The sequence below is a fragment of the Oryzias latipes genome, chromosome 22 (genome assembly GCF_002234675.1).
Source record: "Oryzias latipes chromosome 22, ASM223467v1".
In the NCBI taxonomy this organism is placed as follows: domain Eukaryota; kingdom Metazoa; phylum Chordata; class Actinopteri; order Beloniformes; family Adrianichthyidae; genus Oryzias; species Oryzias latipes.
The window spans coordinates 15,416,570-15,440,594 of NC_019880.2; the positions used below are offsets into that span (position 1 = coordinate 15,416,570).

The following is a 24,025-nucleotide window of genomic DNA, read 5'->3' on the forward strand; positions in this document are numbered from 1 at the left end:
TCTTAAAGGGTTTCTGCATTCAGGGTTGTTCCTTTTGGAGATGTGTGGTCTGTCCATACCATTGATTGTATAAGAGAGTTGGACTGAGTGACCCCCTCCCCCTTTGTATTCCAGGACACGCTAGTTCCAAAATAACAAAATCCCATAGACCTCTGTAGAGAAATAAACAGCTTTTACTTAGTCTATTTATCAGAAGAACCATTATTGCTCTACTACCTTTTTTTAAATGTTTGTGTTAATCACAATTTTTATTTCATGAAATCTTTTTCTTTAGAGCAAGTTAATCAAGTTATAAAGGACTAGGGGTGTGGCCTTCCAACAAGCTTATTCCTGATTGGCAAGAGTGGTTTACATATAAACACCGACTCAGAATGACTTGGACCAATCACCACGCTTACCATGGGCGGAGCTAGAACATTTTACATGGAGGGGGGTGAAAGGGGGGGCAGAAGACTTTGGAATGGTGGCAAAACACCAGAACGGACGGCCACTATACATAGAGGAATCAAAAATACGTGTTTCTAATAGTTTTATTGTTTTTATGTTTTTATTTCATTTAAGAAATATTACTTTTGTTATTTTTGCAACGCTTAAAGAAGCTTGTATTGATGATTGGTTAATCTTTATCAATAATAACTAATAATAACTAAAAAATAGGGTAAGCGTGAGGCGGAGCTTTCTGCTGAAGTGGCAGCTGCCCACCTGTGGCTCCGCCCCTGCTGCTTACAAATTGGTTCCAACATGGCCGGGTCCGAATCGCAAAGAAATGGCAACTGAAATGACTTCATTTCATTGCGTGACATCACCTTTCTTTTATGGGTGATGTCACACTTGCTCAGTCCAGTTTCCTTTTACAGTCAATGGTTACCGATTCTACATCACTTCAAAATAACAACAGAAAAGGGGGTAACAAACAGTTTTTCTGACCTTCCTCCTTTCCTCAGGCAAATATTAGAAACTCATTAAATGTCACCTGAAACAATTTGAGACTAATTGATTTCATTATCGCACTCAGCATGACACACTCAGCCTCCGTGTCTCATAGCTCTGCTGGAAATTTACAAAGTTAATTTAAAAAATTGATTCATACATACATTTTTTCCCTATTTGATTAGATGCTATGAAGTGACATGAAGAGGATCCTAGTGAAGAATAACAGCTGATATCTTCAAGTTAGAGGTTTAGTCCCACTTTGATCATCTTTTGATCCATTGTCAAAGCGTTCCTAGTGGTCTTTTGATTCTAATTAGGCCAAAGTCAAAAGACCTGTGTTGTTTTCTAGAATATAGTTCTGCAGAGCGGCAGGAGTTCATTAGAAATTCGCCTCTAATTTGTGGGTGAGACTTATGGGTGCATGTAAGCTTGTCCACACTTCCCCTATGTTTACACTCTCTCCCTCTAGCTTACATCCCCTCACACCCCCAAACCTAAAGTTACCGTTGCAACAAAAATGGCGAGCATTATTGGAGTTATCCAGCCGTACAGTTTTGAGCCAGATTCAACCTCAGACAAGAAAAACAAAGTCGTACATGGATCCATTTGTCTGCAAGTGGATGCATCGGAATGGAGCAGAACAGGGAGCTTGTGGCCTGAGGATTGTAGATTTTCTTAAAAAATACAAGCTTTTTTTCAAACTGCCTTTTCTCATCTGCAGAAACCCTGTTTTAATCCTAATTTTCTTTATCATCATCTAAAAAAATGCCACAAACATTTTTAAAAACACCCAAAAAATGATTTTCATTGCTGTGAGTCTTTGGGGTTTTATTGGGGAGGGGCAAATTTTAGTCCTGCTTCCGGGAACAGCATTATTGTGTGTTTCCCAAGAGATGGTGGCTAAGTATGTGGAGGTTTTACACATCCAACCCAACACATACACACAAACCAATCCCTCTACCACCCCCTACGGCGCTTTTCTGATGTTTTTCATACGGCGTGGCCCTCATTTTCTCCTGTAATAAATATGCGTCTCCATCATTCACCTCGCAGCAAAAGCGTCTCCAGAAAGGCTCTCCCAGACTTGGATTAGGGGTCCCGTTACTAGGCCTCCCTTCCCCTTGCAGCACCTCCAGGTCACCCTCTGGGAGGCCCCGGGCCCCGTCAGCCTGGGCCAGAACTCCCATCGCCTGGGCTATGACTGGGAATCAATCACTGAAGTTGGCTGGGGAACATGAGGTGGGGGTGTCGGGTCGATCAATGAGCGGCTCTAGGCCTGTGAGAACCCCTGATGCATGGCCTGGCCGCACACACACACACACACACCTCTGACTCAAACTGAGCTCCACCATTTACTCCCATTATTGCTTAGCCCCGGGGCCACTATGTTTATGGTGGACTTGCTGAGCCAGAGCATATAAATAACAAGACAGGGAAAACTGACTGCTATTTGCCGTTGAAGAGCTTTAATTATATTTCGCCACGATAAGATCCAGGAAAAACAATTTGCATCACCAGCGTGAATGAAATGGACTGTCTTCGCTCCGATTTGCTTTCGCCATGAAAACGTGGAACAACAAAAGCCGAACATTTCACACTTAGAACCCAAACTGACCTTTTCTGATCAAAGCCTAAAAGAAGAAAAAAGACAATTTTTTTTTTCATTTCAAAGAACAGACAACTGTAGAGGGCAGTAATGTGTTTTCTGAAAGAAACCGCATGTTTTCCGTCACGATAAGGAGAAAAAAATGAACACAACAAATTCCGGGTAACTAAATTCATGCATGACAATGACTCACACGTACTGAGATCAGCCTTTTAACCATTTTGCAAATGCACAGCATGCCTGTGAGCGACTGCCAGTATCTTTTTGTGCCGGTGTCTGCGTGTGATCAGAGCCTCAACCATCTGTGTCCAGATGTTGCGTAGAGCACCGGCTGTACAGACGGCCAGACAGTTGGCAAGCCTTCTGACAGGCCGTTTTTTTCTGTTTTTTTTTCTCCTTATTGATAGAGGGATCACAGAGACAGAGGAGTCAGCTGTGCTCCAGCTCCAGCACAATATTGTCCTCTGCTTTTATTTATCTCAGCCAACAAAGAGAAAATGGGATGTTCGGGGCCAAGTTTATAGCTGTCAGATCAGGGCCAAATAACAGCTGAATGGGTTTCAAATGTTTGGAGCGTTTCATTTGTCATGCAGATGTGGCCAATTTCAAGATTTTACATCTTAAAGAAGATAAAATGTTTTATTATAGGCAATATGAAATCCAAATAGCAATAAGCAAGGTGTTGAAAAAATAAATACTGACAGCTGTTTTGGCTGCCTTTTGAGGTTTATTTTAGTAGAATGCATGTAAATGTGCAAAAATGAATGGATACAGACGTTTCTACAGGTTAACTAAGTCCCCGCACTTTTTGAAAGTTTACAACCGGCTGTTTGGCTTTAATAACCGTCTTGCATAGCCGTCTCCCTGACCCTGCAGCCCGTTACTATCACTCTTCCAAGGATTCCTGCCAGAGCTATGAAGCCGGGCCGACATTTATGGAAATCCTTTTCCAAGTGCTTTGATCCGGAAAGTTCTGCAGTACGTCGTTTTGCAGGGGTCATCCGCGTGTTTACGCCAAAGCCGGAATCCAAGGGTTGTGAGGGGAGTGGAGCCGAGATACAAAGCACCAATCAATCTATTTTTTAATTAGTCCCATCGTTCTCTGTCTTCTGTGGTTTCTGCAAAGCAGTGGTCCCCAACCATTTCCAGGCGGTTTGAGGTCAGACAACAGATTTTTTTAACCTCCAGTTTTCTTTACGTTTTGAGTTTATCTTCATCCTCTGTGAAATATTTTCAGCTCGTCTAAACTAGATTTCGTAAAGAAACCTCTGAAATGTGATACAGATTTCCCTTTACCCATAACTGTCAAAATGGAAGCTAAAAGGTCAGATGACGCCGACTTCAGACGACTTTTAAGGTGCGATGGATATATACGGCAAAAAAAAGCAGCTTTATAAGCAGCATCTTCGTAACATTAGACAGCCAATTGCAGAAAATTATGAATCGTTATTATGGTTTGTGTAACAACAGCCATATTTAGAGTAAAGACTCTTTGTCTGTTAAAGGTTTATTTTATTTTGAAGTCCAAGACTCTTCTTATGTTTCCTCACTTCCTTTCTACAAAAAGAAACTTTCCAAATACGTTTGTTTTTGTTCACTTTGCTAGCTGGAGAGTTTTAATTTAGCAGATGAATTTTTGACACGTGACAGAGCGACTTTACATGCGTCAAGATTGAGTAGGATATGGTGGAGATTCCAGTAGTTTTACAAAATAAAACATCCTTCAGAATCAGATTATTAAAAAAAAAATGAAAATTATATAGGCTGTGGGGTCTTTTTTCCTCTGCAGCCTGGTACCAACCGTCCCACGGACCGGTCCCAGTCTGCAGGAGGTTGGGACCACTGTTCTAAAGCTATGTTCACACACCCCTAGGCAACACACATTCAAGTGACCACTTTCAATGAAAAGTCTTTGTAAACGTGCGTTTTGGGCTTCTACGTTAGTGCCAACCTTAAATTGATCATAAAGAATCAATAAATAATTGCGGCCAGAAATCTATGACACCAAGTCTTTCATCTATAGGAATAGTGCTGTAAAAGCAAAAGCCTGGAACAAGATTCACCAGATTTTCCCCACTTTGACATCTCGCACCAAAACTCTCGACACGTGTCAAGAATGAGAGGGATTTGGTGGAGATTCCAGAAGTTTTCCAAAATAAAACATCCTTCAGAATCAGACTAAGAAGAATTATTAAAGAAAAAGAAGGAGAAGCCCCTCCCTGCTTGTCCAGTGTGAACACCATGGGCTAAGCACATCACAGACCTGCTGTGTTCGTAGCTTTACCAGACCCGTAAAGAGACACATTCTCTGAGCTCCGTCTCTAAGTCCAAATCCAAAGGAAATCCAAAACATCCCGATCAGACTCTGGAATCTCCTAAAAGAAATCCCTTAAACCAAAGGTCAGCCAAGATCTTCACAAAGCAACACAGCCTTCCCCCCTCCTCAACACGCCATTTCACTTTCATCAAAACGACCCAAATTATTCATGCAGATGCGATCATAGCATGGTGTTTACTTTATTACTCCACTTTCCTTCGCCTCTTTTCCCCACATTTGTTTACAAGAATAAAAGCCTGCTCTGACAGAATTATCCCTCTGCACACCAAAAATAAATCACAACGCGTGCGCACGTATCACTCACTTTCAAAGAGCACGGCTAAATTATAGATGGCCCCTTTCTCCCCAAATATGCAGGTCATTAGCATTTCCTTTTGCCTGTTGTGTTTGTTTTTTTTTTCTCCTAACGTGTGTGGGTGCATGCGCACGTGTGTGCTTGCATGCACACGTGCGCGCGTTTTACTGGAGAATGGGAGCAGATTTGCAGCAAAGCAGGACGCGTCCCCTTTCCCAAGCTTAATTTAGGATTCAATTACAATACTCCTTAAAAAGCATCGACTTTTCAATTAATTATTTTAAGATTAGCCTGACAATAATGGGCCTCCCACTGATGCCAGTGAATATGAGACCGGCCACTCTGTCTTGTTCTCCCCATTCCCTTCAACGTCTTCCTGTCAGTTCTGTCTTCCGCCTTCCTCTCTTGAGGAAAGCAGATACCTTGCCCTCCTCCTCCTCCTCTTACCTTTCTTTGTCTTGTCATTTTTCTGCCCCCTCCCTTTTGTTCTGTTCCACTTTGTTACTCTTCACACTACTTCTTTTGTTACTTATGTGTTGTGCTGTGATCCTCTTGCCGCTTGTCATTCAACCTGATATTGTTTCCGTGCAGCCGCCTTCGTCATGAGCCACATGGGCCTCCTTCCATGTGTCCCACTTGCACCCTTTCCTGCATGCAGAAAAGGGTGCAAGTGCACAACTGGTGACCCTCTGGGTCCTTTCCTTCTTTCACCCCATCTATTTTTCCTCTCAAAACTCCCCCCTCCCGCCAAATAGTCTGTTTATTTAAATATTTGATGCGTAAGCAGTCATAAAATAAATGATAGCAGGGAAAACGGAGAGGGAAGAAGAATGCAGGGAACAAGGCCATTATGGGTAATGACTTCTTTTATGTACGGCGTCTCGGCAGCGTAACACCCCCCCTTCCCTCCAAACCCCCACCACCAGCCCTACGGATCGAGCGACGCCTCAAGATGCTGAAGCAACAGGGAAATACAGACAAAAAGATGGTTTGAGCGCAAAGGCACAGAGGCGGGGGATGCAAACGACCAGGCGCCAACACAGGCGAGTAACACACTAGTTCAGGTAGTGATTTGGAAAACAGGCCCTCCTAAGCACAATCGACTTCTAATACATTGTATACTTGTCAAACCATCCATTTACCAGCCGTTGCAATTTTCAGGGCTCTGAAAGCAGCACTTTGCTGCGAAATACCTCCGAAAAACCTCCAGCCTGTAGACGCTCTTTCAGCAACTGCCAATTTCAACATGTCTATTACAGTAGGAACACAACCGTATGGGGACGTCGCCTTCCTGACGTGCCAGAATTTCCATGTCGGACAAAAGAATTACCTGCTCCCGCTTAATGTTAGAGCCCATGCGAGCTGGGCCAATTACACGCATCCTCACCTGTTAGTCTGACACCAAAAGCACTGAATACCTGGGAAAAAAAACCCAAAGACTGATTAAAAACAAACAAAAAAAAGAAGTGGTGAGCAAATCAAGGGCAGCGGAACAACCTTGAATGTCTTCTCGCTCCCGATATGCAGAAATAACGCAGATCAGCACAAATAAAATCCCAATTAGGAACAAAGACGATCACATGGTGCTCATTAGTGCTCACCGTGTATCGGCTTGGCATTTCAGGCCCTGTTATACTCAGACCTAACAAGCTCCCTGGCCACACTGAAGCAGGCAGAGGAGGTGGGGGGTGCAAAAGTCTCTGAGGGGGGTGCTACCTGCCATTGACCTCGTCACCTCTAATTGCTCAAATGTGTTGGATCACCGGGATTATTTTCCCCTTCTGTCAGCATGCAGAAGTGTCAGCAGCGATCCACACTTGTGTCCCGCAATGACTGAGTGACGCATACATCCCAGTCAGCACTGACTAATAGTTTAACAAAACGCCGCAGCGTTAGGAATTTTCTTCATCCAAATCCAGACTTTTAACCAGGGGCTGAGCTATGTGAGGGGTGGGGGGCAAAGGGAGGGAGACACCACCCAATTTTTGAGTCAATATTACAATCCTAATTGAGAATGATTAAGAAATCTTCAATAAAAGCTTCTTTAAGCATCGCAGAAATAACAAAAGTAACATTTTTAAAGAAAATTTCGAGCCCCTTCATGTAAAAAGTTCTAGCTCTGCCACTGTTTTTAACCACCAACTTTCCCATTTCGTGCCCAAACAGCTAAACCTCCTTCCCACCTTTGCCCTCCTGCTGCTGCTCCTGCCCCTCCAGAGTCCAGGTCAAGGTGTCCTCCAGAGCCCTTCACCCTCTCTGCTGTTAATTACCACTAATTGGCTCTGCTCGATTCCCCCACCCTCCCACCCCCATCATAATGGAACCATTCATCTTTACTACCTAATGAGAAGCCACTGTAGTCGCCAGCCAAGGTCACTCATAAGTAGCATCCCAAAGACTTGAAAAACAGTGAGAGAGGAAAAGAAAGCAGAACAGAGAAAGAGGTAAACTTAAGAAAGGGAGAGGACACATAATGAGTCTGCAGATTTTATCTTCTCTTTGGGGGGGAGGGGGATAAAACTGTTGAGAAATGCCTATGAGCTGATGGAGTCTGCATTGAAAAGCAGAAAAAAATAAGTTATGCCGTAAAAAAAAAAAAGATTTAACCCATGTGATCAAACAAAAGAAAAGGAGAAAACCTTTTCTTTGATTTGCTAACCGGGCTTGTACTGTTGGCACCGATTCCGGCCTCAGCATGAGGATGTTCCACATCCCAGCCATTAGTCAGCCTCTCCATGACACTAAACTGCTTCATTTATTGACCTGTGGCTGCTTTGTGTTCCTTCTGAGAGATTAACTATGAACAGAAAGTTTGAATTCCTTTACAGTTATCAGTTAGAAACTCTTCATTTTTAAGCCTTTGGACGGATATCAAGCACTGCAGCTCCAAATTACCTTAATTTAGCATCTACTTTAAAGCAAAAACATAATTTTTCTTCTTCTTGTAGCTGGAAATAAATTCTGAAGACAATAGGTTCATTTCAAAAACTTAAACTGAGTATTTAGGATTTTTAATGTGAGATAACAGTCATCGAACTCCCAATACCAGCAGCTTTGCATTCCTCTTGATGATAATCCACTGTTGGGGTCCCCCCCATTAGAAATCCCTCGGTGGCTTCCCCTGTCCCGCCTTGTGCATGGCGGCAGAGGCGTGAGCAGTCATGTGCTCCTGCAGAGCCGTGGCGGCCAGCCCGGTGCAGCCGTGTTTGTAAATGGGACCGCCTTCTATGGATTATGCTAATGTGGTATTCCACACTCCCTTCTGGCATGTGTCTGACATTACAGTAACCTTTGCATGTTTAGCCAACAGTAACTATGGATGTTCATTGAGCTGGGAGGCGCGCGGGCGTGCACGTTCTGTTGCAGAGGGGCGGTTACGCTCCTGCGATGCATATTGATATCCCTTGAAGATATATATTTTTAAAGTTCACGAGGGTTGTGGACGTCTAATCGAGGTCATCTGGATTCTGTCAGAAATGTTTACCACAAGGTGCAGAGGGGCAAAGCCGATTTTGGACAAAAATCTCTCAAATGGCCTTTGACCTCCTTAGGTAAGACACACAAGTGTGCATTTGTGTGTCTGCTGTGAATGCATCTTTGTGTACAAGAGGCTGCGGTGAGAAGTTGCCTCTTAAATCAAGTTTAAATTGATCTGAATGAAGCAGCGTGCTGCCAGAAGTCAGCATCAGTGTCCAGTTGTGGCTGCTGTTTCTAAATTACTGATATGTTTCCAGCACACAAAAACCATCAGCTGTAACAAAGATTGTTTAAAGAGCTGAAGGATGACCAGAACACGCTGGGTCTCAGAAAAACAAACAAAAAGAGAGAAACGCGTTAAATCATCACAGGATTTAAACAAAAAAAACGAAAGGAAATTTAAGGCAAACTGTTCTTTTTAACTATTTTTTGAAGCAAATCTAGTAGCGGTACAAATCAATCCATGACATGAACTCAACACAGGTGCAAAAATAACCCACAATTCTTGCCACAACTAGTTCCCATGCTAAAGAACCAAACTACAGCAGACAGCTGTGATGCTGAGATTGTGAAAGAAACCAGTGAGCGTAACTTTAAAACAGAGACTAACAAAACCTGCAATTGTTTTGGCAGCGCTGCAGCTGCTAAACCTCAGATTCTGTTAAATACAAGAACACCTCCAGTAGCTGACAGCCTAATTAGGTTGCAAGTTCAGGAAGCTTTCTTTGTCCACATCCGTCACATTAGCGCAGAATCCAAACCAGAATTCTCTTCGGAGCGTCAGGAGGACTGGGAAAAATGGGGGGGAGGGGTAATCTGAAAGCTGTCTCTGGGGTAAGATGGAGTAAGAAGGAGGTTAAGGTTAAGGCTTTGGTTAAAATGGCTAAAGTTGGTTTAAACTCTTTAGAGGGAGATTGCAAAGATGTGTGTCAGCGTATGTATTTGAGTGTGCGACCACAAAACTTTTTTCCATCACTTCCCTGTTTCAGCGAAATTAAATGACGAGAAAGTCTTGAGTTCCCTGGTTGTGTAGGTGCAGATGTATGTGCACATAAAGTATGTGGGTGTGTGTGTCTGTGCCTAAGTGTGTGCACATGTGTGCATGTCTGTGTGTGTCCATATACGGGTGTGTGCACATGTGGGTGCATATGTGCGTCTACGTGCATATGTGTGCATGCATGTGTGTGTGTGCATATATGTGTGAATACAGGCGTGTGTATGTGGCTGCCTATGTGTGTGTGTGCGTGTGTGTGTGTGCATAGGTTTGTATGCAAGTATGTTTATGTATGTCCTTGTGTGCGTATGTGTGCATAGGTATGTGCGTGTACAAGTATGTGCGTGTACAAGTATGTGTGTGCATACGCGTGTGTGTGTATGCGTGCATATGTATGGGTGTGAGCACGAATGCGTATGGACGTGCCAATCTGTGTGTGCGCATTTGTATATGTGTGCAATTGTGCATGCGTAGGTGTGTGCGTGTAAGTGTGTGCGTATAAGTGGGTGTGCTGGTGTGTACGTGCCTGTGTGTTTACAAATGTGTGTGCGCGCGGATGTGTCTACATATGTACGTGTGAGTCTGTGTGTGTATGAGTGTGTGCGTATGTGCGTGCCCTGCCATGTCAGTGCTGATTAGGATGGAGTCAAACTAAAACAGCCAAACAGACGTGTGACTGGTGAGAGCAGCCTGCAGTCTGCCAGAAACTCTCACGAGTGCAGAGGCTTTGGTGTGTAAAACGACAGATGAGGATGATGAGGATGATGACCATGATTTGCTCACAGGCTTTATAAGCTGAAGGCATTAAATTCCTTCATAAAGTTAAAAATTCTCGCCCGCTGTTTTTCAAATCTCACCATAAGAAGCAATAACTCCTTAAACAACCACCAAAGTGAATTCAAGCCTTAAGATCCTTTTTCCTTCATTTAATTCCAAAAAAGATTTCAAATTCAATAACTTCAAAGTTATAGCGAATAAGCCATTTTCCTGTTATCATGAACCCGATTAGTCAAAAAAATGTAGAAATACAAAACATGATTTATAACAACGTTTATGGATTTATCACTGGAGAAGGAGCTAAAGTGGTGTTTTTATGGCCTTCTGTTATACGCAAAGAGGCAAAAAGCCAAGACATCAGAGGACAGAGTATCAGTGGCTACTCTGTATGGAAATTCAATACTATGTGTTGTTTTTCTAAATACTTCACACTGACTGGTACCCTGGGAGAGCTGCAGCAACGCAGAGGAAATAAAACTTTCAGAAAAGAGATGCAGAGAAAAGATCAAAAGATGGAAAACATTGAATGGATGCCGTTTTTTTTTAAAGTATTCAGTCATTTTTGATATGTTCAAGTACAAAAAGGAACAAAGAGGGGAAGAGCTGCACCCCTCTGGGAGGACAGAAGTGCATTCTGGGTCTCCACGTGGCTAATTAGTATTTGGGAATGTCAGGGGGGGGGTGAGGCATTCCCACCTAGCAAAGCTTAAAGGCACACAAATGAACGAGAAATAAAATCTGTTTTTAGGCCGACAGTGCATAAAACACTCCTTTTTTTTCTGTCTTTATCCACAGAAGTGAAGTGGGGGCGAGATCCAGAGGGAAAGGGATTTTAACTGTGTTGACATTTGCCAGGGTTCACAAACGGATTCTCTGTCTCTCCCGTTTTGTCTCTGTAAAGTCGGTCAGGCCAGTTCCTCAGAAGTCAGCAGCCCTCCATGTGACTCACTTCAAACGCCGTCTGCATTTCCACATCTCTGGCTTCCTGTCGCGTCTGTGTCTCTGCAAGCGCAGACTCTGTTCTGAGCACAAAACGTAATCAAATACTCAGAGGAAAAAGAGATTTCAATCAGTCGAATGTGGTCGAATTAAGTGCACTACAAGTGAGGCAGTATACTTGAAGTTCACTTTTATATACTTTCTATATATTATAAACTTAAAATGTTCCTTCACTTCCTATGCTGCATGTCAATAGTATACGTCCTAGTGTACTTATACTCTACTATACTTGATCAAGTAAACTTCATATGTACTACTTTTTACCAAGGGGTGTTTTAGTTTTTAAAAGTATTGATTTCTTCCGTTTCTGAATGCTCAAAACCTGAAGTAACAGCTTTTTGACTTTAAAGACCCACTCTGATCATCTTTTTTTTTTAAATCGTTCCCAGTGGGCTTTTAATTGTGATTGTGCCGTTTTTAGGCAAAAATTAAAAAAAAAAATCAATGTCAATTTTGTAGATTGTCTCCTCATTTCTTCATTTTACAGAGGGCGTTTGGGATTTTTTTAAAACGGTCTAAAGCTACACCTCTGAAAATCAGTGAAATTTCCCAGAAGCTTCTACGAAAACCCAGTGAGCATTAATGCTCACTAGATTGGCAAATATAGACCAGAATGCATTGCGATTAAACGATTTTTTTTCATGAAAAAAAAGGTATTTTTATGTTTTTTTTTACAACCATGCACGTTTTCATCCTCAAGACACGGTAGATTCTTAAATAATCTTCGTAAAATGTTCATGATTAATAGGTATGGGAAATCTGGGATGTCACATTCGCCGTAAATAAAAAAAAAGCCCTTTTAAAATCCAGAAAACTAGCAAGTCCCGCACTATAGTGGCCGGAGTTCATTAGAAAGTCGCCTCGGAGTTGTGGATGCAAAGTAAGCCCATATCCATCATCATTCTGTTAACACGCTCTCCCACTAGCTCACAGCCCCTCACAACCTCAACCGACAACACGGTGCACCAAAAACAGACGTCAGCTCAGACGAGGAAAACAAAGACGTACATGGATGTAGTCGTCTGCTAGTGGGTGCATCAGAATGGAGCGGAGCTGAATGTCGTTTGTACGTCACAACTGAGCTTCTTCCAACGGCTTTTTTTTGTTCATCTGCTCCTGATTCACAACAATTTGCATAAAGAAATATTCAGAAATGCAGTTTTTAGTTTAATATATGTTCTCCATCGTCAGAAAAACATGGTAACAAACAGCAAAAACATGATTTTCATCAGAGTGGATCTTTAAAGACAATCAAAGTCAAAGCATTCTGGAGTCTTTTCAAAGGTCAGAGATTTCCTCTCCTCTCCTCACTGGAGCCTTTCTGCTTTGCTTTTTCTGCATGCCCACCTCGACAGCTGGGATCAGACGGCGCTGAGAAAGAGCTGACACAAAATCAACACCCGCTCTGATTAATTAAATCTTAAATCTCCCAGTAATTAAATCGAACCTTTGACTCAAGGGGCTGTTATGAATGCATAGCGGAGAGAACAAAAAAAGAAAAAAGGAAAGCAATTTTTTTCTAGAAAAGACAGCTAATACGAGACGAGTTTGCATCTTAAGACTGTTATTTTGTGCTTTAAAAATTCTTCTAATTTGTCAAAATAAGAAATAATTGGTGTTTTGTGGGAAGCACATGCAGACCAGGGATAACCCCAGCCTGCCAATTACCTAAGCCTGCTCTGTGTTTTTATGTGAACGAGATGAAAAAAGCAGGCAGCTCAGGGCCTTATCAGCCAAACAGAGCAAATTAAAATTTCACTCTAGTGTTGCTAATCAGCTGGCTAGCCGAGACAGAGATACAAACAAAACCGCGTAAACAAACGACCGGCGGGAGGGGGGGGCAAAGAGCATGGAGACGGAAGGAAGGAGGCGCCTCGTGGAAGGAGAAGACACACACAAAAAAAACAACAACAACACACACCTTTAGGACAGCTTCCAGAGCCGGCCCTGCAGGCTGTCGCTCTGATGCAGAACATGGATCGCAAATGAAATTGCAGCAGCAGCATCAGTCAGGGCCCATCACTATGCACGGAGCTCCCCGGGATAGCCGCATAATACAAAGTGACATTGATGCATTGCTCCCATTATAAAGTCTTTGTTCATATCACACTAATAATTCATAAGAGAGAAATGTAAACAGTGTGCACTGGAGAGCACGGATCATTTAGAGGTAAGCACATTAGCAAGGATGGAATCGGCTTCAGTTCAGTCTCTGATATTCAGCTGCTGACCTTTGATTTGTATTCTTAACCAAAAAGAAAAAAGAAACCAGGAAGTAATGGTGATAAATGGGTGGAAACTGCAAACATGCATTCATCTTTCTTTCATTAGGTCAGATTTTAAAAGAGTTGCTGTTGTAATTATCTAAGCAACAACACTATTTCTCACTCACTGAGCCCTCATTATTATCTACTAATTACTCTTACTGTTCTGTGTGTGTGCGCGCTCTGATTAGCTTTAACAGAGGGAGGCTTGTAGCACATGGGATGAGACGCAAAACGTTTCATTTGTGTTGCAAACTGAGCAATGACACATATGTTGCTTTGCAACAACACAGTGTTTTTTTATGGGAGGAAACTATCTGGGACGTACAGGAGCTGGTGAAGGTCAAAAAGCAAACGTTTGGAAAGTCGTTTTTGTTGTTTTTATAGCGTCTTGTGCAGGATGCGTTCACATCCACAGAGGTGAGTCTTCCGTCTTGTGGGAGTATGGGGGTGGTGGTGGGGGGGGTTGCCTCGTTCACAGCTTGCTCCTGAAGAGAGGCGGCGGGGAGGGAAATTGAATTTGAAAGAGGGGAAACTGTGCCAACAGGTGACAGAGGCGCGCTTCGACCAAACGCCGTCTGATGGGAAGCGCAGTCATATCACGGGGCCAATTTGGAGGAAGTATTATGCACTACACCTCTCGCCTTTTTCACACAGCCTGTCAGCGCGAGGAGAGCAGAGCTGCAGCTCCAAATATGAATTAAACATGGGGCTTTTGTAGCACGGATCCGCCGCTGCTCAAGTGTTGGTAAAGTCGAGGAAAAGAAAGAAAAGTAGAACACACAACTAATGCTGAGGAGGGAAAGCGTTGGAATAAAAGTTAATTTATATCTCCAAAAATATATATTTTCAAATACAAATTTTCATTGAACTGCTTTAGTGATGACGCCTTCATTGTTTCACCCCATTTCAACCAACAAAATGTCCTTTGATCAAAACAATAACTTTTGTTTTTAAAGGAGGGGGTTAGCACAAAGCCACCCCCCACCCATCCAGATGTGCCGTCCAGCGGGGCGCATAATTTGACACAACAACAACAGCCTCACCGGAAGACGGCTCTGAACTGGCACATGGTCCCTGTAGACGGCGAAGATGCTGCAGCTCAGACTTTTATTTCTGTTTTTCTTTTCTGAGGATTCTTGAAGGCAACAACACTAAATCTCTCACTGTGTGTCCATTCTTTCTTCAACAGCAATGACAGCAAGCTTCAGGGATTACTTCTGCAATCCTCATTCATTTGTTTACTCCTGCTCTGCCCTCGGTCTCACACACCCATCAACAGGCCAGAAACAGGGAAACAGAAGGAGCCCAGATTTTTACATTTCATTAATGTAATTCGTTCTTTTTAATTATAAATAAATCCAAGTTTGAGGAAAAAATCAGAGACAAAGTGGCACATATAGCAATCCCAACTGGGTTTTAGCCTTCAAAACGTCTGGGTCTGAATATTCCTATAAGTCTTGAATGCAGCATGAGTGTGGCGCCGTGGGCAGAGATCACTACTTCAATCCTCGTGTTTTTTCCCTGATTGCATTCTGCCCCAGGGGGCCACGGGGAGCCAATCAGGTGGCAGGCTGAATGTCAACTGTGAGACAGGAGCTTCAACCCAGTTTTCGCGCACATTCATAATCCTGAGTCCATAATAAAAGCAGGAGCCGAAGCAGGAGGAGGAGGAGGTGGCGCAGCTGCGCGCCGCAGAGCGCACGGAGGAGGACGGATGGTCCTCTCCACAGTCCCGCTGCTGTTCTAATGCCCCCAAACGAGGGGTATTTAAATGGATGCAGGTTAATATTGTGAGGATTGGCGTGTATTTGTCTTCTGTGCGCAGACACTTTTACGCAGCGCGCGCATGGAAACGGGCCGCCTCGCTACGTGTCGGGCAACACGTCTGCAAATGGAAATGAATTCCTTATCTCAGACTAAAACTACTCAACAAAACAGTCAAGTTTGGGTCAAGAAATGTTCATTTCATGCATGCTAATAATGCCTTTTCAGCACTTCAATGAAGGCTGCCATACGTTGTTCCACTCACCTGCGCTCTGCTGAGGCCTTGACCTCCGCTGCCCGGGTTCACAGACAGTGGGTGGTTCCTCTGCTGACCTCCCCAGTGCGCAGATGTGGCTCCATACTGGGGCCCCAAGTCCTTCCCCAGCCCCATGCCGGCTTGCTGAGAAGCAGGCCCGCTGTATTCTTGATAGGGCCCCCCATAGCCCCGCATCATCGGGCTGGGAGATGTCAGCAGCTGGTTGAGGGTCGGTGTGGCCCCTGAGGGGTGCTGCTGCTGCTGAGTCTGCACCGGGTACTTCTGAAAGCCTCCCGAGCCGGCCCCCAGAGGGAGTTTGCCGTGACTTGCGGAGGAGTTGCTGCCCATCATCATGCCCCCTGTTTGCCTGCACCCAGAGGTGCCCATCATCCCGTAGGCCCCACCGCCGTACCCCGCCCGGTAGGCCGGGTACTGCCCGTACTGGCTGTTGTGGTACCCTCCCTCGTGGGAGTTCTCCATGTTATTGTGAGAGTGCGTTATTCCCATAGTGCTTTGCCCGCCATGTTGATCATAGCAAGGCCTCGGGGTGTAATAGTTGTTGTTGAACTCGGAGTTGGTGCCATGTGGCCCCAAGTTTGGCTGCTCAAACCTGGAGCTCAGCATCCTCTCAGAGGATTTACAGGTGAGCTCCCCCTCACCTTTCCCCGACAGGTGCTCCTCCTGCACCCCCAACAGGTTCTCCTTCCCACCGTGGTGCTGATGGTCCATGCCTCTGTCCCCCCGGGGCAGCTGGCCGTTGTTGCTGGCGGTGCTGTTACTTTGGATCTGTCGCTGGTGGGGTGCAAACTGGCCGAATTGCGGCGGCTGAGGCTGAGAGGGGTCTCCACTCCCGACACATTTCAGCTTGTGGTTCGCAATCAAACCCGCTTCCATCGACGGAGCGCTCGGATTCGACGCAGAGGCGAGGTTATTCCCAGCCTTGTCGAGGCAGTCCGGCGCGCCGTGAGCCGCAGAGGCTGAATGGACCGCGCTCAGCTCGCTCCGCCGGTTGTGGTCTACATTATTTAGAGTCCCATCGCCGGGTCCCAGCATCGGTCCAGCTCTCTGCGCGCCCCCTCCTCCTCCTCCTCCGGACTTCCCAGAATTCAGATCAGGACACAGCCCGCCGGATAATTTCTTGTTTTTATTGTTGGTTCTGGTCGGAGCCGACGCCACTTGCGCAGCCATGGTCACTCCAGCATCTCAACGCGCAGTGACAGCGAGCCCCGGCCAGCCTTTCGCGCAGAAAACAACACAAGACGGGGGTGGGGGGTGGAGGGGAAGAAAACACAAGCTGTGGTGCTGAAAAAATAAAAGCAGTGAAGAAACGGAGTGCGTTCTCTCTGCGCTGGAGTTGAAAATGGAGCGTCAGCGAGGCTTCATGCTAAAAGTTTCTCTAGCTGGTTCAGGCCAAACTTTTCTCCTCCTTCCCCCCTCCGCCTCTCCTCCATCCCGGTTCTCCGGAATCTAGCAGCGTCTTCTGGAGCCCTTCTGGCCCAGCATGGCACGAGAGAGAGCGAGCTCTACCAGCTTATCCACCTCCCGGGCTCTGGCGCTTACATGGAAAATCCGGACTGGAGTTCTGCGCCGGCGCGCGCTCCAGAGTGTTTGCCTCTGCATGTAACATCCATCCAATGAAGTATGTTAAGAAAAATGAAAGCTTAGACCACTATTGTGTTAGTAATATTTAATATTGATGGAGAATCGCATCGATTTTCATCATAAGACTTGGATTTTTTTTTTCCTTGCGCGCACACCCTAATCATGTTTGATTTGGGGGAAAAAACAATGTACGCAATTACCCAACTAGATTTATGTCCAATTCACCCGAATTCGTCCAAATTGACACAAATCATACATTTTCTTTTGGACGTGGAGAAGAACAGCTCCATTATCCAGGTCTGTTTTTCCTTTTCCCCCTCTTTCCACGTCCCTCAGCTCAAGTCAATTTCTCTGCAGCTCTGACAGCAGTCGGACACGCAACCACAAACGGTGCGCAAAAACGTTGCCCTTGGAACGTGGACACTATCACCTCGTCATGCAGAAATAATCTAAATGCTCCAATCACTTCTTTCAGACAAATCCCCCAACAATAAATGTAAATATCCCTGATGAGACAGTAAAGGAACATAAAATGGATTTCAAAATAAAACTCTAATGCTTTATCAGAGACCGACTTGTACATTTTGAGCATAAAAAAGGAGAAAAAATTAACCCCAGGCTGCAAAGCAAGACCACACAAAACCAAAGTCTACAAGATATTCTACTCATCGTCAGTATTCAAACATGAATGTAAAATAGTGCTTAGTAAAAAGAGCCAGGGTGTCTGCTGGGACTTGAATGAGCAGAGGGTCTGCTTTGATGAGATCCGATGCATTTGATCAACAGAGAGAAGCGCGGATGAAAGAGGGAGGATGGAGGCGGTGGGAAAAGAGGATTTTTTTAGGGGGGGGGGCTTGAGAGTTGTGCTGAGGACAGCCAGAATGATGATGATGATGATGATGAGGAAGCGTGGAAGGATATTGAAAATAAAAGCGAGGAAGACTGTTGTAAAAGCTGTGAAGGTAAATCATAAACACAATTCTTCCTCATTTCAAATGAAAACTTATGGAGTCACATTTCCTTGTTCATGACAATGGGAAGACCCCTAGTGGAGGTGCAGTGGAGGTGCAGCTTGAAGTAAAGAAAAAGGAAAAAGGTGTATAAACACAGGCAAAAAAAAAAAAACACCTTGTGTTCCACCAGAACATTACAGCAAGAAATAAAAGCGCTCTTTTGAGGTTTTTCAAAGTCTCATACCTCCCACAGTATAGAGGCTCAATCCCACCCTCCAAATGGAACTCGGTGATTGGAGGCAAATGAAACATGGTGACATCCCCAGAAACCTTTCTCCACCGCTTGCCTTTATGAGCCCATATGGCAGAGGATAGAAGCAATAACGCCATTATGGTCCAACTACAGTCTCCATGGTGTTAATATTTAGTATATAACATCAGCAAGGCCAGTTTTTGTTGTTGTTTTACAGTTGTGCAGTTGTTACAGAGGAAATCCTATTTCCACTCCATGCAGGTGACAGAAGGCCAGGAATGTGTGTGTGTGTGCAGAGTGATGACCCTTTGAATATAGATCCAGATTGCATGATTCATCTAGGCGCTACAGTGCGCATGTTCCTATCAGAACATCCCTCATCTGCAGCGCTGCCGCTTCCCGGGCTTTTGTACACACGACGATCCCGGCTCTCATCAGCATCCCAGATCAAAGCCTCAGCGCGCTGATCTCATCTAGCGCAACGCTAACACTGACAGTGAGGGTGGGTGGAGGGAACCTGGGGCATTAGCATATTCTATGATGGCACACAGCTTTTCAAGCTTGGGCTGCAGCTCTGGGTGTGCCACGCTGTGACTTTGCAACTCTAATTTCCCTTTCTCACTCATTAAAAAAAGCCCACTGTTCTATTAATTCGCAGACACACGGATCCATCTGAAAGCTGAGATGCTGTGTGTGTGTGTGTGTGTGTGTGTGTGTGTGTGTGTGTGTGTGTGTACTGGAGGAGGTGGATGAGGGGAAATGGCTCGGCGCATTTGCATTTATGTTTAATTTATAACCTTCAGGGGCCCCCTGATGCAGCAAGATTGAAACAATAATTCCAGACAAACACAGAAAAGAGAGGAGGAGCTAGAGGAGGAGGAGGGGGTGTAAAAATATACAGATATGGGATATGGTGTGCGCTTTCTGCATGGGCATGCCATTTGAGCAACATCCGCGCACGGGCAAGGAAGCTGCTGCAGCCTGTGCGCCATGCAGGCGTTCCTGCGAGCGCCTTATTTGTGGCATCTGCATCAAGGTGCACTTGAGATGCGCGCAAACGCCGACAGAGAGGCGGAGGCTCTCCGATCCGTGGGGGTTAACATGCCACGGCGAGTGTCTGTCAGGAGGAGAGCCTCTTCTCCTGGAGTCTGCAGGGATCTCCCCCTTAAGCAGCACAGCACAGCAGACAGCAGCAGCACAAGCCTGGCCAAGCACAGAAAGTGGGTCATCCTGAACACACACACACACAAAGACACACACACACAGACGGCTCAGACATGTGCAGCCCTAATGTCACCGAGTGGCTGAGAGAAAAAGACAGAGGGTGCAGGAGGAGAGCGCACAGATGATTGTGGACACGGGCTACAGCATGACCGCAGATCTAACAGTTGGTGGGAGGGGTCTTGTTTAAGATGATGGCTAAAAAAGAAAGAGGAGAGGGAGGGGGTGTAGCTGAGCCAGCCATTGTGAGAGCAGAGTATAGAAGTGCATCAAATTGATCCATAGTCTTTTCATTTCAGGCTTGGGTAAATAACAGCATTTGCATTGATCATCCTGCAAAAAAAAAACAAAAAAAAACAGCCAACGATGGTCTTGAGAGCGTGTTTCGGTGTGTGCGCGCGAGCTTCCAAAACACGCCTCTTATTGCTTTCCACTCCTTGCTGAGTTGAGGGCCTCGCCAAAGCGGCTGTGATGGATAAAATGTTTTCAGCAACACTTCAGAGGAGTGGATGCTATTGTGTCTCCAGGAAGAAAAAAAAAAAAGAAAAACACACAGAATCAGAGAATTCCCAGGACGCGGCAGGCTCTGTTTATGTGTTATGAAAGACATGACTCAAAAGAAATCAGAAAGCAGCCATGCTCCACTTTCACTGGCAGCTATCATGTGATGTGTGAAGGGGAGGAAGTGTGCGATGAGACAGAGGCAAGGGGAAGAAAGGAGAGCTGAATGACTTTCTTCATCCCCTGATGGTGACAGGAAACTGGGCTCACAAAAAAAAAAAAAAAAAACAAAAAAAAACACCACGACCCCTATTCCTCCCCTTCACCCCCCCCCCCCCCCCAATATGATGCCTGTCACTGCATCCTACCAACCCCGTCTCCCAGCTGAAGGAGTGTGTGAAGTGTCCCCCGAGAGGCACTGACTGAAAGACGGTATTTACAAGATCCACACTGAGCCCACTTTTAACTGCCTGTGAAGAACTTCTCCCGCCGCCTTTGATGTGCCAACCTAATGGGGAAAGAGCTCGCCGCCAGTCACTGCATATGTTAGTGTGGCAACGTGAGCTAATCCACCACCAATGGAAGGTAGGCTTCAAGCAGATTGCCGTAAGTGTGCACTTGAGATGGGTGCATTGCTGTTACAACATCTCCTTTACAGCAAGAAGCTGTACATTGAATTCTATGATAAAGTTTAAATATTCATTAGATGGGCCCCCATACAATGATCATGAAGCCAACATGGAAAACTCCATGGTTCCAACAGCATGGATATAACAGTTCATGTGCGGATTATAGGGAGATTTTTTTCATGTTGCCCAGAAGAAGGAAGAAGGACAAAAAGAAAAGCGGGTGGGATAAACATCAGAGAGAGATTCTCTCACCTAACTAAATGCAACAAAAGACACTGTTCATTTAAAGACCCACTCTGAGGAAAAATGGGGTTTTTAACATTTTAACAGAGGAAGGAAATTAAGCTTAATATTGAATTTCTGAGTATTTTTTTAGTCTAATTATCATGAATCAAAAGCAGACGAAGAAATAAAGTTGAACAATATTGCATTTATGAGGTGAAAAATACGCTGGGCATAGATCCATGTATGTCTTTGTTTTTCTCGTCGTGAGCTGGCATCTGGCTCAACACTGTGCGGTTGGACAGCTCCAATATTGCTCGCCATTTCTGTCGCACCCGTAATGTTGGGTTGGTGGTGTGAGGGGCTGTAAGCTAGCAGTGGATTTCTAATGAACTACTGCAGCTCTGCACAAATAATGGGCTAGAAAAAACAGCTCAAAAGACGATCATAGGGGGTCTTTAAAAACAAATTTGATGTATTTTAGTCCATGCTTTCTGCCCTGTAGTTCATCATCTCTCCACTAGGGGCAGAAGGACTTTTCCTGCTCATTTTCAAAATGGCTGCTTCCGTGAAATCTCAAAAATCCTTTTTGCCAAAAATGTTTTGCAAATGTTTTAAATTTTATTGTGAAATTACTCCTGTTGTTATTCATTTTTAAAAATGACTGCCTGCTGAATTGAAAGAATGCAGTGTTTTATAATTATTATGTATTTTATAATACAACAATAGCATGTTAAAAAAAGTGGATCAAATCTGAAACAGTGGCGTTTTAAAAAGAGCTTATTTGTGCCGTGGAAAGCACACTGGGTGGGCCTTAAGCTACCTCCTCTACTCCACAACAAGGACGGGAAAGGGGAGCGGGGTTGCTCCATTCCAACTTCCCACAACTCAGAGGTGAATTTCGAATAAACTACTGCCGCTCTGCAGAAACTATGTCGAAGAAAAAAAGATTTTTTTTTTGTGGCCAAAAACAGTATAATAAAAATTAAAATACCACTGGGAACACTTTGAAAATAGAAGTAACATGCAAAGGTAAAGTAAAAACCCCAAACTTGTTATTTTCGCTATTAACAAGGGTATAGGGAGAGGGGAGGCTTTCATAACAAAGAGAGGCATTTGGAATGATCTTGAATTAGGCTAATTAGGTTTGTGTTTGGTTTGTTGTTCGGGAGGCACGATCAAAGTGATATTTCACCAATTTGTGTCAGCTGTGGAGTAGAAGAGGAAGACTGGAGAAAGCTGCCTGTGAATTTCCTCAGATTGGGCGCAGTCTTGCATTAGGGACCCTAATCAGAACATTAAAAAAAAGGGGGGGAATTATAAATAATGAGGTGTTGATCAGAAATGAAACAAAACTGCAGATTTATGTCTTATCACTGCTGTAATAGTTAGACACTACGATGTTTTTTTTTCCCAAGCTCTTTTGCAATTTCTGTGCAATCTTTCTTGCCAAGTCTGAGTGGAAAGGCGAGAAATCTGAGAGATGTGGATGGCTTGACCCAGGAGCTCAAAGTCTGAGGGGAAACCGGCTGTTTTGATCTTATCTAATATTTATGAATAACTTCCCTGATATTTCCTCTGCTCCGTGAAGCTGTCCGCTATTCCACTGTTACACAATGATGTCTTGGAGGGGCAGCGATGAAGATCAAACAGGGCCCCGACTCCGAATACTTTCTCTCTCTCTCTCTCTACAGCCTGTGAGGAAACACGGCAGACAGCCATCTATTGCTCTGTCACTGCAATCCAACCTTCACAAGACTGCAGCATGTGCTCTGATGATGTTTGGATTTGTGTCTCTGCGATGTGAGAGAAACCGCTGTCACAGTTTGAGTGAAAATGCACGACTTTCACAGAAAGAAAGAAAAAGGCTGTTTGGATCAGCAACGGCCTCAGATGCTTTTCATTATCTCCTTTCAAAAAGTCAAGTGTTCTCAACATGTTATTTGCCCAAAGTGGCTTTGTTCCAGAGCTCCATTGTTAGACTAATGGAGGCAAGATGACACTAAGACTCTAATTATGGACACCAACGATCGGGCCTGATAATATTGAGGGTAAAGTGGGTAATTTGTAACTGTTGTGTCGAGGAATTGAGGATGGACGAAAGGAAACGGGTAGGAGGAAGCAGGGTGGGAACGGGAACACCCTCGTGGGAGCAGAGAGCAAAGCCATGGGCACAGCAGGAGGATATGAACAGCTGTGTGACATTATGGTTCCCGCTAAATTAAAAGCAAAACTACATTATTGTCCATCAGCTGACAGGGATTGATTAAAAGTTTATTCCATCTTCCATCTTCTGTGATGGGGCAAATTGGGCTTATTGATCAGTTCCTTGTTCATCAGCAAGGAACTGATCAATAATTATCCCTGAAAGTCTTTGACAAGAGACACAACCATAGACTGTATATGAGAACTGGTCCGAGCGAGTGTGACATCACCCATTGAAAATGGCTTCCTGCCAGCTCCAACCAAATAAAGTCAATTTAGTCGCTATTTTTTTGCCAAACAGAGGCCAATATATTGGAGCGAGTCAATGACAATAAGCAGCAATTGGTCCAAGTCAAATTGAGTCAAAGTTTCTATGGGAACCACTTTTGCCCACCATGAGTGAGTTTGTTGGAAGGGCTCACCCCTACCACTTGAAAGCGAGCTCAAGAGGATCTGTCAATCAAATGTTTCAACGTGAAACCGCATTCTTTTTTTGAGGCCTCTGATTGGTCAGACTGGTCAATAGAAGTCAATGGAGTTTTGGCTTCTCTGAACCAGCAGGTTCTTCCTATTTGGATTGTGATGGGGGCAGGGGTCAGCCAGTCCAGTTTTCTTATACAGCTGTCACAATTGTCCTTACAGGTGGGTATGGGTGGTCTGCGGTCCAAGAACTGACAAACCTGTCACAACCACACAAAATTGTAAGATTGTAGACTTAAAATTTTCTCTCGGT

At 44.5% G+C, this 24,025-nt stretch overlaps 1 protein-coding gene across 5 annotated transcripts in view; it reads right to left on the reverse strand.

Moving 5' to 3' along the window:
• Positions 1 to 17,259, reverse strand: part of LOC101156929 (AT-rich interactive domain-containing protein 1B) — a 217,969-nt gene extending 200,710 nt beyond the window's left edge. For 3 of the 5 annotated variants that reach the window (XM_023952012.1, XM_023952009.1, XM_023952008.1), the window contains exon 1: positions 15,716 to 17,258. In XM_023952012.1, coding sequence (XP_023807780.1) covers positions 15,716 to 16,894 — 1,179 coding nt within the window. In that variant the 5' untranslated portion in view covers positions 16,895 to 17,258. Of the gene's footprint in view, positions 1 to 15,715 lie in introns of all 5 variants that reach the window. The other 2 variants (XM_023952010.1, XM_023952011.1) reach the window with 1 other exon arrangement.
• Positions 17,260 to 24,025: the final 6,766 nt, after the last annotated feature.